Below are 18,044 nucleotides of genomic sequence, written 5' to 3' on the forward strand. Positions count from 1 at the left end.
TTTACTATTCACACGTTATTATTCACACTTTATTATTCACACTTTACTATTCACACTTTACTATTCACACGTTATTATTCACACTTTACTATTCACACGTTATTATTCACACTGTATTATTCACACTTTACTATTCACACGTTATTATTCACACTTTACTATTCACACGTTATTATTCACACTGTATTATTCACACGTTATTATTCACACTGTATTATTCACACGTTATTATTCACACTGTATTATTCACACTTTACTAATCACACTTTCTTACTATGTGATCAATACACTGCTGTTTGTTATCATTGCTTGCATAAATTAGGACAACCCTGCACTTAAGGCTGTTGAAGGGAGCTGGAGACCAGAGCATTATTAAATGCATATTATTTACTCAATTCTGTAATTCTGTGATTTTGCTGTGACAGTTACTATCTATGTTACAAAGTACACACTCACACACTAACACACAGTCCCCTCTGAGACTGGTGGAGAACAGAAAGGTTCCTGGTGTTTCTCTGAGATAACTGGAGAGAGTGAATCAGAAGAGAGTGAATCTGAAGAGAGTGAATCAGAAGAGAGTGAATCAGAAGAGAGTGAATCACGGCTGTCAGGAGACAGTTGTCCAGCTAGTTAACCCTTCCCACGTCCTCACCATCCTATCAAACATGCACAACAGGACTTAAAGATGGAATCCGCAGTAGGGGAAACAGCGCCACTGTCCGCCCCACAGCCGTTGTTATTGTTTTGTTGACGAAGAGGAAGGTGAGGAGCGTTGCCCAACGTGGTTACAAATGGCAGTACATTTTCTGCTGTTCTATCACACGGGCAATGATGTCATCGAGGAAACCGTGTTTATTGTTTGCAGTAACTTCGTTGTTGCTGTAAAATCCCAAACGGCTGTGGCAGTTTCAACAGCATTCCAGCTTTAACCCCCGCATACATGTACTCAATCTCCTACCATTGGTGAGCAGGAGACCAATGTTGGATTTCTGGGGGGCAATGTCTTTGTTTGTAACCCCTCGCTTATTGGGCAAGACAAACTTATATTCTAATATATTTGCTCTATAAGATAGTTTTAATTGAAACGATGAGCTTTACAAGATGCCTTTCCTCAATTACAATAAAATAGTGATCAACATGAAATACATTAACCTCTAATTTAGTAATCTAATCTAATTTACATCTACATGATCATTTACATCAACATTTACATACATTTGACATTTGAGTAATTTAGCAGACGATCTTATCCAGAGCGAAGTACAGTTAGTGCATTCATCTTCAGATAGCTAGGGTGAGTCACCACACATCACAGTCGTAGTAAAGTACATTTGTATGAATATAATATATTTAGATAAAAGGCACAGTCACTGAAAAGCATAGGCTTGCTGCACTCAAGCACTACATTTTCAGAGCAACCCAGATTCCCTGCCTCAGCCTGAGGCTCTCAACTAGGCTATAGCTAGTCTGTCACAATGAGCACTCAGAACAGGACCTTGAAATATAGATTACTACAGAGCAGAGCCTTATTACAAATACAGTATCTGAACCCACTACCACTCACATTACCATTGGTCCTTGATGTGAGCCCAGACCGAAGCACAGATCAGTGGGGTGACAGGCTCTTGGATTGGTTCTATCGTATACTTCTATGAACTATTATCTCTAGCAGTGGTTTAAAGTACTTATGTAAAAATACTTTGAAGAACTACTTAAAAGTAGTTTTTTGGGGGTATCTGTACTTTACTATTTATATTTTGGGCAACTTTTACTTTTACTTCACTACATTCCTAAAGAAAAGAACGTACTTTTTACTCCCTACATTTTCCATTACATCCAAAAAATACTTGTTGCATTTTGAATGATTAGCAGGACAGGAAAATTGTTCAATTCACACACTTATCAAGAGACCATCCCTGGTCATCCCTACTGCCTCTGATCTGGCGGACTCACTAAACACAAATGCATCTTTTGTAAATGATGTCTGAGTGTTGGGGTGTGGCCCTGGCTGTACATACATTTTAAAAACAAGAAAAGATATGTATAAGGGTAAAGTGACTAGGCATCAGGATATAAGGTAAACAGAGTAGCAGCAGCTTGTATGTGAGTGGGTGGGTGGGTGTAGAGTCAGTATAAATGTATGTGAGAAGGTGTGTGTGAGTGAACAGATGATGGAGTGAGCGTGTTGAAGTGACTGTGTGTGTGTGTTGGCGTGACATTGTGTGTTTGTGCGTGTTGGAGTGACAGTGTGTGTGCGTGTTGGAATGACAGTGTGTGTGAGTGTTTTGGAGTGACTGTGTGTGTGTGTGTGTGTGTGTGTGTGTGTGTGTGTGTGTGTGTGTTGGAGTGACAGTGTGTGTGAGTGTGTAGAGCCCTGTGAGTGTGTAGGGCCCTGTGAGTGTGTAGGGCCCTGTGAGTGTGTAGGGCCCTGTAAGTGTGTAGGGCCCTGTGAGTGTGTAGGGCCCTGTGAGTGTGTAGGGCCCTGTGAGTGTGTAGGGCCCTGTGAGTGGGTAGGGCGCTGTGAGTGTGTAGGGCCCTGTGAGTGTGTAGGGCCCTGTGAGTGGGTAGGGCCCTGTGAGTGTGTAGGGCCCTGTGAGTGGGTAGGGCCCTGTGAGTGTGTAGGGCCCTGTGAGTGGGTAGGGCCCTGTGAGTGTGTAGGGCCCTGTGAGTGGGTAGGGCCCTGTGAGTGTGTAGGGCCCTGTGAGTGTGTAGGGCCCTGTGAGTGTGTAGGGCCCTGTGAGTGTGCCCTGTGAGTGTGCCCTATGGGACTCCCAATCACAGCCAGATGTGATACACCTTGGATTCAAACCAGGAACTGATGTGATGCCTCTTGCACTGAGATGCACTGCTTAAACTGCTGCGCCACTCGGGAGCTTGGGATAGAAGCTGTTCAGGAGCCTGTTGGTGTCAGACTGGACACACCGATACCGCTTGTGTGATGCACTGGGCTGTCTGCACTGCCATCTGTAGCGCCATGCAATCGAGGGCGGTGATATTGCCATACCAGGCAGTGATGCAGCCACAGGTTTAGATTGCGTCGGAAGGGACGGACGGATGAATGGGCTGGCTGGCTGGCTCACTCTCATAGCAGGCAGGGGCAAAACTATGGCACGGCACTTCTCCGACCTTGCTGGAGGGGTCTATACTGATGGGGAAGCCTAATAGTCTGCGTGTGGGGGCTTGTTCTCCGGTACAAGGGCAGCTTGCGACTTGCCACACACACACACACACACACTGATTAGGACTCACCCATGTGATAATTACAGTGGTGTCAGGTGGACATGGCTGGCAACACGCAAATACAGGTACAGGGCTCTTCCCAGGATTTGGTTAACAAGGTGGTGCTGCTGAGTATGGCGGAAGGGAGAGGCTGGAGGGGAGCAGTGGCCCCCTTTGGACTTTTTTTAGAATTTTTTTAAAACCTGCAACTGCCATTTCCTGCAATCTCGACCAAAATAAATACCATATTGTGGTGTGGTGCCTGGCTTTAATATGATGTAATAAAATAAAAAATAAAAAATATATATATATTACAACATAGTGCTGCAGTCACTAGGTGTCGCAGCCAGTCCACACTCCTGCGTTATTTTGGGGAGAACCCAGCTGGTATATTCTTTTTATAAGATTAATTTCAGGAAAACTGCCATTTTATCTAAACCTCTCTTCTAGCTTGAAATGAAAACACATAAAATGTCAGATCTTGTTTTAAGGTAACAGTCCCGAACACTACAGCTGTATTTTCAACTTTCAGTACTCAGCCCCTCAGCCCCTCCAAGCCAACCTAAATGTCCTGGACCTGGTGTCCCTGGAGGAGTTCAAAGGTCAAATAGATGAACAGATTGAGTCATTTAGCTGTTTCTAGTTGTCATCCGATGTCACTAGTCGGCATTGACTTTATGTAAGGAAGTATTTTATTTCACTGATGTAGTTTTGATACCGTAATGGCCCAGTAGTTTTACATACAGGACCTAATGTTTCCCGACTTGTGTCGTGTACATGTTTTTTACTGCTTGTTCTGTTTGTCTGAAACGTATGTGTTGATGCTGCTGTCTTGGTCCAGGTCTCTCTTGAAAATGTGATTTTTATCTCAATGAGAACATACTCCGAACATACCGGAACATACCAAAACATACTAGAACATATCAGAACATACTAGAACAAATCAACATTCAATGCCATTTTGTTATCTGTGCGTTGAACCATACAGGTAATTCTATTTAACTAAGATAACAGGAACACAAGCCAACTGTCTTTCAGTACATACTGTCTACAATTACAAAAAAACATATCCTTTCATACTATGAATGTACAATTTATTCTAAATACCTCTGCAACAGTTTTTACAAACATTTGAAGTATTCTTGGGATTTGTATACTGTATATCCCCTCCTTCCAAGCCAAGTCAAACCAGAGTGTGTTATCGCCATCTAGTGTCCACAAGACATTTAGCAGGACCAAACCCAGTTGATTCTCAAACTAAATTCATTTAATTAGTCTTTGACTTTTGTTGCTATTTACAATGGTAAAACAAATCAATCAAATCATGACCCCCCCCCCCCCAAAAAAAAAAAAAAAAAATTAGTCTGAACAACACCAATATTCTTTAATGCATTTAATACAAGATTGTCCAGCAATTTCTGAATCACAAAGTAGACTCTACATGCTCATAGGCCCAGTAGACAACAGGGACGTATATTAATTGCGTGTACAGGGACGTATATTCATTGTGTATATTCATTGTGTGTACAGGGCTGTATTCTCATTGTGTACAGGGCTGTATATTCAGTGTGTGTACAGCACTGTATATTCCACCATAGTCTCACTGCTCAACTTCTCATATCCATTCACTTCAGGGGTGATGGGGCCAGGAGTTTCTCCAGACCACGTAACCTGACCAGAGAAAACTCCAGGCCCTACTTGAAGGTTTTAAACTGTGTCGTGAAACACTCTGCAAATTATGTACCTTAACCTTCAGTAAACCTTTAGTAAACCTTTAGTAAACCTTCAGTAAACTGTAAACCTTTAGTAAACCTTCAGTAAACCGTAAACCTTTAGTTAACCTTTAGTTAACCTTCAGTAAACCTTCAGTAAACCTTTAGTAAACCTTCAGTAAACCTTTAGTAAACCTTCAGTAAACCTTCAGTAAACCGTAAACCTTTAGTTAACCTTCAGTAAACCTTCAGTCAACCTTCAGTAAACCATAAACCTTCAGTAAACCTTCAGTAAACCTTCAGTAAACCATAAACCTTCAGTAAACCTTCAGTCAACCTTCAGTAAACCTTTAGTAAACCTTCAATAAACCATAAATCTTCAGTAAACCTTCAGTAAACCTTCAGTAAACCTTCAGTAGCTCCAAAGTTAATTATCATCCTCTTCCTACCAATTAATTATCTCTCTTTTTGAATTAAGCCATAAGGCACTTTTATGTAAATACAAACTGTAATAAATTATTATTTACAATCATCTTTCCCATCAAGGTTTCTAACTATTGAGGACATCTAAGGGGCTGCAGGGGGTTATGTGAAGTACCTGAACAATGTGGTACTCAACCACAATTATAAACTTTGTTTGTTTGTATCTAATATCTCCTACCATGAGCTGAAGCTGTTGATATTGTCGTTTCGTACGTTGAAGTTGTTTTCTTCAACATCATTCAGGTCATGGATTGTTATTGTGAATTCCTCAATGGCTGTTCCTCGCAGCCGACCGACACAAAACAAAACTACAGCCTAAACGGTCACAACACAATCAATTCAACTGATTCCAATGTTATGGCCATAGCAGTGCTGCAGTCAGAAGGCTGGGCAGTGTTCATTAGGTATCAAATGGAAGAAAACAGAAAGGGACTATCTGAACTTTGTAAGAAACACTTGCTTTGGTTTTCCGTTGCAAAACTTTTTACCGTGGTGTGTCCTAATGAACAAGACCCTAAGGACTTCAACAAGACAACAGACTAATGTGTTCTGATCAATCTTATCTAAATGGGAGCTGGTGTTGTCAGATAATTTTCATTCTAGCGCTGTATCAACAGTAGTATTACAGTGACTCAAATTAAAACGCTAAACAATAATATATAAACATAGTTTTTCTTTGCCCTTTTCGATCTTACAGTACAGTAGCTATGACAAGAAGCAGTCCGAGTCATAGGCATTGGCTTTGAAATAAGTGTGTGTGTGTGTGTGTGTGTGTGTGTGTGTGTGTGTGTGTGTGTGTGTGTGTGTGTGTGTCTGTCTGTGTGTGTCTGTGTGTGTGTGTGTGTGTTAGCCTATCGGAAAAGATCAGTGAATATTGATGCCTGTCAGCAGTAAAAGTCCATTTGAGTGTCAGTGTTCAGTCTATCAACATGTATTGATCAATCTGATTGGTATGGATCTAGTCAGAAGTCTGTGTGCAGTATTACAGTCTGTAAAAAACACCAATGCAAGGCATGGTACATATGGATTTTCCCCGGTTAGTCAGTCAGTCAGATAGTCAGATAGTCAGATAGTCAGTCAGATAATCAGTCAGTCAGATAATCAGTCAGTCAGATAGTCAGATAGTCAGTCAGATAATCAGTCAGTCAGATAGTCAGTCAGTCAGTCAGATAGTCAGTCAGTCAGATAGTCAGTCAGATAATCAGTCAGATAGTCAGTCAGTCAGATAGTCAGTCAGTCAGATAGTCAGTCAGTCAGATAGTCAGTCAGTCAGATAGTCAGATAGTCAGTCAGTCAGATAGTCAGTCAGTCCTTCAGTCAGTCAGTCAGTCAGATAGTCAGATAGTCAGTCAGATAGTCAGATAGTCAGATAGTCAGTCAGATAATCAGTCAGTCAGATAATCAGTCAGTCAGATAGTCAGTCAGTCAGATAGTCAGTCAGATAATCAGTCAGTCAGATAGTCAGTCAGATAATAAGTCAGTCAGATAATCAGTCAGATAGTCAGTCAGTCAGATAGTCAGTCAGATAATCAGTCAGTCAGATAATCAGTCAGATAGTCAGTCAGTCAGATAGTCAGTCAGTCAGTCAGATAGTCAGTCAGTCAGATAGTCAGTCAGTCAGATAGTCAGTCAGTCCTTCAGTCAGTCAGTCAGTCAGATAGTCAGTCAGTCCTTCAGTCAGTCAGTCAGATAATCAGTCAGTCAGATAATCAGTCAGTCAGTCAGATAGTCAGTCAGTCAGATAGTCAGTCAGTCAGTCAGTCAGTCAGTCAGTCAGTCAGTCATTCAGTCAGTCAGTCAGATAGTCAGTCAGTCAGTCAGTCAGATAGTCAGTCAGTCAGTCAGATAGTCAGTCAGTCAGATAGTCAGTCAGTCAGTCAGTCAGATAGTCAGTCAGTCAGATAGTCAGTCAGTCAGTCAGATAGTCAGTCAGTCAGATAGTCAGTCAGTCAGATAGTCAGTCAGATAGTCAGTCAGCAGTAGCAGTTCAGAATATTGATCCAGTCATTCTAAAAGTACAATACAGTAGAATACAGTAGAATACAGTAGACTACCGTAGACTACAGTACAATACAGTAGAATAGCATCGGCTTGAGCGAGTTTTCACCATTGATAAATCCATGATGGGAAGTGTGCACACGGGTGATGAATCGGGACATAGCCGCAATGTGCACAACAGTGTTGTGACACGGTCAGTCTGCACACGTTTGTTCCACTGCAGAGTTAGTGAGTGCCATAGGGTTGAATGGGTGTTTGCTGCTATTCTAGTCCTTGTTTGTTGATGCTGTTCAGGAGCTTCCGTCACTCCAGTGTGTGGCCCACTCCTTCTTCTGGAGGATCCCTGCCTTCTGCTGGAACTGGGGCCGGTCTTGACGGGGGATCTTCACTGCATGGTACTGAGGAACTTTGTCTTCATACTGGACCCGACGGAAGAAACCACACTGTGGGGGAGAGAGGGAGAGGGAGAGGGAGAGGGAGAGGGAGAGAGAGAGAGAGAGAGAGACTAGGTTGATGTTGCTATGCAACCCAAGGAAGATTTTTGGTTGCTGATTATGAAACATTGTACATGTGCCACAAAAGCCAAAAACATCCAGGTGATTTGCATAAAGTTTGAATAAAACAGGTGACACACAACAAGCAAAGTAAACACACCACACAGCATAACACACATATGCTGACAACTCACTCGCCATTTTGTGAGAAACAAGAAACAAGTTCATTCTGGCATTCTAACCTAATCTAATCAGGAGACATATGACCAGATGAAATTAGATTATTCATGAATAGAACAGGAAGGACAATCTCATCAGGAAGAGAACATGTAAACAACTTTCTACAATGCCAGGATGAACTTGTTTCAGGTATACAGAGGTTTACAGACCACAACTCAGGCAAAGTCACAGCACTGACAGGCCGGTACAGAGCAGGCCAAGGTACAGAGCAGGCTAGGGTGCATGGCTTTACCACTTGGAGAGAGGAGAGGGCAGGAACCTATTGGTCTGACGCCTGCTTCTCAACCTCAGAGGGCTGAGCATGCATGTGGGCGTGGTAGTACTCTGTTTCGTACTGCGGGCGGCGCTCTGTACGCTTGAAGAACCCACACTGGGGAGGAGGAGGAGGAGGAGGAGGAGGAGGAGGAGGAGTTACAACAGAGATGTGGAGGGAGGAAGAGAGAGAACGCAGTTTGAAAAAAAGTAAAGAATAAGAGAGATGGACTAGAGAAGAGAGGAGAGATGGACTAGAGAAGAGAGGAGAGATGGACTAGAGAAGAGAGGAGAGTTGGACTAGAGAAGAGAGGAGAGATGGACTAGAGAGGAGAGATGGACTAGAGAGGAGAGGAGAGATGGACTAGAGAAGAGAGGAGAGATGGACTAGAGAAGTGAGGAGAGAAGGACTAGAGAAGAGAGGAGAGATGGACTAGAGAGGAGAGGAGAGATGGACTAGAGAGGAGAGGAGCGATGGACTAGAGAAGAGAGGAGAGATGGACTAGAGAAGAGAGGAGAGATGGACTAGAGAAGATAAGAGAGGAGAGATGGACTAGAGAAGAGAGAGAAGGAGAGATGGACTAGAGAAGAGAGGAGAGATGGACTAGAGAAGAGAGAGAAGGAGAAATGGACTAGAGAAGAGAGGAGAAATGGACTAGAGAAGAGAGAGGAGAGATGGACTAGAGAAGAGAGGAGATATGGACTAGAGAAGAGAGGAGAGATGGACTAGAGAAGAGAGAGAAGGAGAGATGGACTAGAGAAGAGAGGAGATATGGACTAGAGAAGAGAGAGGAGAGATGGACTAGAGAAGAGAGGAGAGATGGACTAGAAAAGAGAGAGAAGGAGAGATGGACTAGAGAAGAGAGAAGAGATGGACTAGAGAAGAGAGAGAAGGAGAGATGGACTAGAGAAGAGAGATGGACTAGAGAAGAGAGAGGAGAGATGGACTAGAGAAGAGAGAGGAGAGATGGACTAGAGAAGAGAGGAGAGATGGACTAGAGAAGAGAGAGAAGGAGAGATGGACTAGAGAAGAGAGGAGACTAGTCATGAAGAGATGGCGTAGATGGCAATATCAAAGACATTGAATGAAAAGATAATAATGGAAATAGATGTAAGTTGGCTGATGTACATTTTTTGTACGTGTAAAACAACACATTTCACCGCACCTATCTGGTGGATGTGAGAATAAAAATAAAAAAGTAACCCGTTTTCTCTCTTCCAGAGTATTCAGGCCAGCAGAGGCAGCAGCAGGATACCAGCCAGGAGAATAGAGATACAGTGCCTTGTGAAAGTATTCGGCCCCCTTGAACTTTGCGACCTTTTGCCACATTTCAGGCTTCAAACATAAAGATATAAAACTGTATTTTTTTGTGAAGAATCAACAACAAGTGGGACACAATCATGAAGTGGAACGACATTTATTGGATATTTCAAACTTTTTTAACAAATCAAAAACTGAAAAATTGGGCGTGCAAAATTATTCAGCCCCCTTAAGTTAATACTTTGTAGTGCCACCTTTTGCTGCGATTACAGCTGTAAGTCGCTTGGGGTATGTCTCTATCAGTTTTGCACATCGAGAGACTGACATTTTTTCCCATTCCTCCTTGCAAAACAGCTCGAGCTCAGTGAGGTTGGATGGAGAGCATTTGTGAACAGCAGTTTTCAGTTCTTTCCACAGATTCTCGATTGGATTCAGGTCTGGACTTTGACTTGGCCATTCTAACACCTGGATATGTTTATTTTTGAACCATTCCATTGTAGATTTTGCTTTATGTTTTGGATCATTGTCTTGTTGGAAGACAAATCTCCGTCCCAGTCTCAGGTCTTTTGCAGACTCCATCAGGTTTTCTTCCAGAATGGTCCTGTATTTGGCTCCATCCATCTTCCCATCAATTTTAACCATCTTCCCTGTCCATGCTGAAGAAAAGCAGGCCCAAACCATGATGCTGCCACCACCATGTTTGACAGTGGGGATGGTGTGTTCAGCTGTGTTGCTTTTACGCCAAACATAACGTTTTGCATTGTTGCCAAAAGTTCAATTTTGGTTTCATCTGACCAGAGCACCTTCTTCCACATGTTTGGTGTGTCTCCCAGGTGGCTTGTGGCAAACTTTAAATGACACTTTTTATGGATATCTTTAAGAAATGGCTTTCTTCTTGCCACTCTTCCATAAAGGCCAGATTTGTGCAATATACGAGTGATTGTTGTCCTATGGACAGAGTCTCCCACCTCAGCTGTAGATCTCTGCAGTTCATCCAGAGTAATCATGGGCCTCTTGGCTGCATCTCTGATCAGTCTTCTCCTTGTATGAGCTGAAAGTTTAGAGGGACGGCCAGGTCTTGGTAGATTTGCAGTGGTCTGATACTCCTTCCATTTCAATATTATCGCTTGCGCAGTGCTCCTTGGGATGTTTAAAGCTTGGGAAATCATTTTGTATCCAAATCCGGCTTTAAACTTCTTCACAACAGTATCTCGGACCTGCCTGGTGTGTTCCTTGTTCTTCATGATGCTCTCTGCGCTTTTAACGGACCTCTGAGACTATCACAGTGCAGGTGCATTTATACGGAGACTTGATTACACACAGGTGGATTGTATTTATCATCATTAGTCATTTAGGTCAACATTGGATCATTCAGAGATCCTCACTGAACTTCTGGAGAGAGTTTGCTGCACTGAAAGTAAAGGGGCTGAATAATTTTGCACGCTCAATTTTTCAGTTTTTGATTTGTTAAAAAAGTTTGAAATATCCAATAAATGTCGTTCCACTTCATGATTGTGTCCCACTTGTTGTTGATTCTTCACAAAAAAATACAGTTTTATAACTTTATGTTTGAAGCCTGAAATGTGGCAAAAGGTCGCAAAGTTCAAGGGGGCCGAATACTTTCGCAAGGCACTGTACACCACATGACCAACAGTATTTGGCCCCATGCTCGTCAAACATCTCATTCCATAATCAGGGGCTTTAATATGGATGTTGCCGCCCCTTGCTGCTATAACAGCCTCCACTCTTCTGGGAGTGATGTCGGGCGATGAGGACTGGTTCGCAATCGGCATTCCAGTTCATCCCAGAGGTGTTTGTTGAGGTCAGGGCTCTAATAGAGCCCAGTCAAGTTCTTCCACACCGATCTCGAAAATCCATTTCTATGGACATCACTTTGTGTATGGGGACGTTGTCATGCTGAAACAGGAAAGGGCCTACCCAAAACTGATGCCTCAAAGTTGGAAGTACAGAATCATCTAGAATGTTATTGTATGATGTAGCGTTAAGATTTCTCTTCACTGGAACTAAGGGGCCAAGCATGAACCATGAAAAACAGCCCTAGCCCATTACTCCTCCTCCACCAAACTTTACAGTTGGCACTACGCATTCAGGCAGGTAGCGTTCTCCTGCCATGCGCCAAACTCAGATTAGTTCCGTCGGACTGCCAGATAGTGAAACATGATTCATTACTCCAGAGAACACGTTTCCACTGCATGGTGATCTTAGGCTTGTGTGCGGCTGCTCAGCCATGGAAACTAATTTCATGAAGCCCCCAGAGGAACAGTTATTGTTCTGACGTTGGTTCCAGAGGCAGTTTGGGACTCGGTAGTGAGTGTTGCAACCGAGGACAGACGATTTTTACTCGCTATGCGCTTCAGCACTTAATGGTCCTGTTCTGTGAGCTTGTGTGGCCTACCACTTCGCGGCTGAGACGTTGTTGCTCCTTTTCGTTTCCACTTCACAATAACAGCACTTACAGTTGACTGGGGCAGCTCTAGCAGGGCAGAAATTGTATGAACTAACTTGATGGAAAGGTGGCATCCTTTGACGGTGCCACGTTGACGCTGTCGATGTTTGTCTATGGAGATTGCATGGCTGAGTGCTGATTTATTTTATTTTTTTACATCTGAAATAGCTGAATCCACTCATCTGAAGGGGTGTCCACATACTTGTGTATTTATATTGTATGTAGGTACAGTAATTAATGTACCATAGGTACGGAGAGTCATATGATATGTGTTGTATCTTCTACGGTATGCAGACCAGCAGAGCCAGCACCAGGATAATATAGATATGTAGGAACAGTAATAGAGGTGCTTATTCTGTGTTATACTAGGTGTTGGTACCTTCCAGAGGATGCAGACCAGCAGAGACAGCACCAGGATAATAGAGATATGTAGGAACAGTAATGGAGGTGCTTATTCTGTGTTATACTAGGTGTTGGTACCTTCCAGAGGATGCAGACCAGCAGAGACAGCACCAGGATACCAGCCAGGATGGCTATGAGAATCCACCACCAGGGGACCCAGTACTGGGCAGTCAGACCAACCTCTGGGTAAATCATCACTGGGACCTACAGGGGAAACACAGTCATATAAAGTAATGAGTGTTTTATTGGCTCTAGTTGTTCATTGTAATAGTTAAGAGTGTGTGTGTCACTCAGTGTGATTGCATGTGTGTCTCTCAGTGTGTGTGTGTCTCTCAGTGTGTGTGTGTGTGTGTGTGTGTATGTGTGTGTGTGTGTGTGTGTGTGTGTGTGTGTGTGTGTGTGTGTGTGTGTGTGTGTGTGTGTGTGTGTGTGTGTGTGTGTGTGTGTGTGTGTGTTTCTCAGTGTGTATGTGTGTGTGTGTGTGTTTGTCTCAGTGTGTCTCAGTGTGTGTGTGTCTCAGTGTGTGTGTGTTTCTCAGTGTGTGTGTGTGTATGTGTGTGTGTTTCTCATTGTGTTTGTGTGTGTTTCTCGGTGTGTGTGTTTCTCAGTGTGTGTGTGTGTGTGTGTGTGTGTGTGTGTGTGTGTGTGTGTGTGTGTGTGTGTGTGTGTGTGTGTGTGTGTGTGTGTGTGTGTGTGTGTTTGTTACCTGTGCAGCAGCATCCCTCAGCACCAGGTGTTTGATGCTGGACTTGACTGTGATGTTGGCTCTAACCAGCAGCTCCAGAGCACTGACTGATGGGAACTCCTAAGAGAGATGAAACGAGAGGGATGGAAAAGAGAAGAGGAGAGAGGAAAAGAGGAGAGAGAGAGAGAGAGCGAGAGACATGAAAAAGGAAAAAGAGGAGAAGAAAGAGAGAGACATGAAAAAGAGGAGAAGAAAAAGAGAGAGGGGGGGAGAAGAAAGGATAGAGAAGATTAACACTAGTCATTTACTATGTGAAGGAGATTAGCGTGGCTCTGACCAGTAGCTCCAGAACCTGGTCTGAAGGAAACTCCTGACAGCAAGAGATCACATCAATACATGATGTATCCATCAAAGGTTACAGAAATCCCTTTTAACATCAGTAGTTGTCTTGGCACATCGTGCTTTATAGCAGGTCAGCCTAGATCCCAAAGAGCAAGCAGAAGCAGAGAAGACTTTCTCAACACAGACATTTACTAAGGAGAGGAGATTACACTGGCCAAACATGATCAATGACATTATCAATGATATATTTACATGAGATGGTCTATAATAGGTTAGCCTGGCAAGAGACTGAGATCACTTTGTGCTTTAGCCAACTCCTATGACTCATTCCTCATTGTTTCATTTACAATGAATGACAAGGAACACGGATAATGACGGCTTATGATGATTTATACATTGTCATAACAAAACGCAAAGTGTCCCTCGTGTTGCCTTGTAGTTACAATATCGGCTCTCACTCCTTCATCGTGTGTTGTTTGAGGGGTAGTGTTGTTGAGGGGTAGTGTTGTTGAGGGATAGTGTTGTTGAGGGGTGGTCTTGTTTGAGGGATAGTGTTGTTGAGGGGTAGTGTTGTTTGAGGGGTAGTGTCGTTGAGGGGTAGTGTTGTTGAGGGATAGTGTTGTTGAGGGGTAGTGTTGTTTGAGGGGTAGTGTCGTTGAGGGGTAGTGTCGTTGAGGGGTAGTGTTGTTGAGGGGTAGTGTTGTTGAGGGATAGTGTTGTTGAGGGGTAGTGTTGTTTGAGGGGTAGTGTTGTTGAGGGGTAGTGTTGTTGAGGGGTAGTGTTGTTGAGGGGTAGTGTTGTTGAGGGGTAGTGTTGTTGAGGGGTAGTGTTGTTGAGGGGTAGTGTTATGTTTGTTCTTTGATGAATGCTGAAACCAGGCGCAGCATTACTACTTTTAATAACCAGATGCTTCATCTAGCAAAGTACATCACTTGTGTAGCCATACCACCACAAGTTCTGCATAGTGCATTGCACTGAACAGTAGTCTAAATTAAAAAACACAATACATGAGTGCAGGTTTTATCTATCTATAAACTATAAGCTAAAAAAAAGCACTTGTTTTTTCCTACTAGCACTGACCTTGCTGAGGGAAAATGTTCTTGCTACGTCTGTGATATGTTGTTGTCTCACCAATTATTTTAAGAAAAAAATGCTATCTGTAAGCTCTTTGAAGCTAAAAAAAAACACTTGTTTTTTCCTACTAGCACTGACTTTGATGATAAATACTTTTTGGAGGGAAAATGTACTTGCTATGATTGGGATATGTCGTCTCAGCTAGCTATGTTAAAATGAATACACTACTACTGTAAGTCGCTCTGGATAACAGTGTCTGCTAAATTACTAGAATAGAAATGTAATGTGATGTGTTTGTTTGTTTTACCTTCAGGGAGGTGCTGTTACACCACGTGTTGTGTGGGGTGAATTGCATCGTGGGAACAGTAGTCTTTGTTATTACCACATAACAACATAATGTGATAGGTGATGTGGTGTTTTACCTTCAGGGAGGTGCTGTTACACCAAGCGTTGTGTGGGGTGAATTGCATCGTGGGAACAGTAGTCTTTGTTATTACCACATAATAACATAATGTGATAGGTGATGTGGTGTTTTACCTTCAGGAAGGTGCTTTTACACCACGTGTTGTGTGGGGTGAATTGCATCGTGGGAACAGTAGTCTTTGTTATTACCACATAATAACATAATGTGATAGGTGATGTGGTGTTTTACCTTCAGGGAGGTGCTGTTACACCACGTGTTGTGTGGGGTGAATTGCATCGTGGGAAAAGTAGTCTTTGTTATAACCACATAACAACATAATGTGATAGGTGATGTGGTGTTTTACCTTCAGGGAGGTGCTGTTACACCACGTGTTGTGTGGGGTGAATTGCATCGTGGGAAAAGTAGTCTTTGTTATAACCACATAACAACATAATGTGATAGGTGATGTGGTGTTTTACCTCCAGAAAGGTGCTGTTCCAAAGGCGTCCCTGGATCTTGAGGACAGCAGAGTCAGAGAAGCTGTGGAGAGGACACTGGAACAGCACACAGCGCGCTGAACCCAGCAGACAGTCCTACACAGAGGGTTGGAAGACCATCGATGAGAATAGCAGAGTTGCTATACAATCAAACTCACAGTATGGATGCGTTGAGGTACAGGGCTCTAAGGGCATGTTTGTAGCACGTGAGCTATGGGATGTTCTCTATAGTCCTGGCCTGATTACAACCAGTGTTGTGGAGTAGTGAACTACATGTAGTTCAACCAGTAATTTAACTACATTTTACAGTAGCTTGATGGTAGTTGAACTAAATTCAACTCTTGGTAGTGTTTCCGGTAGTTAATTACTTTTTTAGCCATGTAGCGGTGTAGCTAACTACTGTAACTACACACTACTGTTTTACCATGTAGCGGTGTAGCTAACTACTGGAACTACACACTACTGTTTTACCGTGTAGCGGTGTAGCTAACTACTGGAACTACACACTACTGTTTTACCATGTAGCGGTGTAGCTAACTACTGTAACTACACACTACTGTTTTACCATGTAGCGGTGTAGCTAACTACTGGAACTACATGCTACTATTTTACCATGTAGCGGTGTAGCTCACTACTGGAACTACACACTACTGTTTTACCATGTAGCTGTGTAGCTAACTACTGGAACTACACGTAGCTGTGTAGCTAACTACTGGAACTACACATTACTATTTTACCATGTAAATGTGTAGCTAACTACTAGAACTACACGCTACTGTTTTACCATTTAGCGGTGTAGCTAACTACTGGAACTACACGCTACTATTTTACCATGTAGCGGTGTAGATCAGACCTGCCTATTTCTCACTTCTGTTTATGTGATTAATAGGATAAATTATACATTCTGTTCAAATCTGACTCCAAAGTGATCTATTCTTACGATTTGTAGTCTATGACGTTTCAGATTTAGATATGATAATGTATCACAAAGTAGCTTTAGTTCAGTAAACTGTATTATCTTAAGTGTGGATTCCATATAGAACCCTCAGTGGAAAGGATTATACATGGAACTCAAAAGGGTTCTACCTGGAACCAAAAAGCGTTCTTCAAAGGGTTATCTTATGGGGACAACCAAATAACCCTTTTAGTTCTAGATAGCACCTTTTTTCTAAGAGTGTACACATACTGTGGCAAGAAAAAGTATGTGAACCCTTTGGAATTACCTGAATTTCTGCATAAATTGATCATCAAATTTGATATTATCTTCATCTAAGTCACAACAATAGACAAACATAGTGTGCTTAAACTAATAACACACAAATTATTGTATGTTTGTCTATATTGAATGCATCATTTAAACATTCACAGTGTAGGTTGGGAAAAGTATGTGAACCCCTAGGCTAATGACTTCTCCAAAAGATAACTGGAGTCAAAATCAGCTAATCTGGAGTCCAATCAACCAGACGAGATTGGAGATGTTGGTTAGATCTGCTCTGCCCTATAAAAAACACTCAAAATGTTTTGCTATTTGCTATTCACAAGAAGCCTTGCCTGATGTGAACCATGCCTCGAACAAAAGAGATCGCAGAAGACCTAGGATTAAGAATTGTTGACTTGCATAAAGCTGGAAAGGGTTACAAAAGTATCTCTAAAAGCCTTGATGTTCATCAGTCCACGGTAAGACAAATTGTCTATAAATGGAGAAAGTTCAGCACTGTTGGCCGTCCTGCAAAGATGACTGCAAGAGCACAGCTCAGAATGCTCAATGAGGTTAAGAAGAATCCTAGAGTGTCAGCTAAAGACATACAGAAATCTCTGGAACATGGTAACATCTCTGTTGACGAGTCTGCTATACGTAAAACACTAAACCAGAATGGTGTTCATGGGAGGGCACCACGGAAGAAGCCACTGTTGTCCACAAAAAACTGTCTGAAGTTTGAAAAAGTGCACCTGGATGTTCCACAGCGCTACAGGCAAAATATTCTGTGGATAGATTAAACTACAGTTGAGTTGTTTGGAAGGAACACACAACACTATGTGTGGAGAAAAAAAGACACAACGACCCAAAACACAGGAGTAAAGCAACAACAGAATGGCTTCAAAATAAGAAAATACGCCTTCTGGAGTCCTGACCTCAACCTGATTGAGATAATGTGGCATGACCTGAAGAGAGCACTTCCCACCAGACATCCCAAGAATATTGCTGAATTGAAACAGTTTTGTAAAGAGGAATGGTCCAAAATTCCTCCTGACCATTGTGCAAGTTTGATCCACAACTACAGATAATGTTTGGTTGAGGTTATTGCTTCCAAAGGAGGATCAACCAGTTATGAAATCCAAGGGTTCACATACTTTTCCCACCCTGCACTGTGAATGTTTACACGGTGTGCTCAATAAAGACATGAAAAACATATAATTTCTCTGTGTTATTAGTTTTAAGCAGAGTGTTTGTCTATTGTTGTGACTTTCAATGAAGATCACATCAAATTTTATGACCAATTTATGCAGAAATCCA

The 18,044-nt window shown here is 42.4% G+C and overlaps 1 protein-coding gene across 3 annotated transcripts in view; it reads right to left on the bottom strand.

Moving 5' to 3' along the window:
• Nucleotides 1-7,278: 7,278 nt before the first annotated feature.
• LOC110528585 (integrin alpha-7) overlaps nt 7,279-18,044 on the bottom strand; it is a 67,946-nt gene continuing 57,180 nt past the window's right edge. For 2 of the 3 annotated variants that reach the window (XM_036984186.1, XM_036984185.1), the window contains exons 19-22: nt 15,512-15,625; nt 13,235-13,333; nt 12,607-12,732; nt 7,279-7,855 (exon numbers count right to left, since the gene is read on the bottom strand). In XM_036984186.1, coding sequence (XP_036840081.1) covers nt 7,703-7,855; nt 12,607-12,732; nt 13,235-13,333; nt 15,512-15,625 — 492 coding nt within the window. In that variant the 3' untranslated portion in view covers nt 7,279-7,702. Of the gene's footprint in view, nt 7,856-8,378; nt 8,517-12,606; nt 12,733-13,234; nt 13,334-15,511; nt 15,626-18,044 lie in introns of all 3 variants that reach the window. The other variant, XM_036984187.1, reaches the window with a different exon arrangement.

Source organism: Oncorhynchus mykiss, chromosome 7, assembly GCF_013265735.2.
Source record: "Oncorhynchus mykiss isolate Arlee chromosome 7, USDA_OmykA_1.1, whole genome shotgun sequence".
NCBI lineage: Eukaryota > Metazoa > Chordata > Actinopteri > Salmoniformes > Salmonidae > Oncorhynchus > Oncorhynchus mykiss.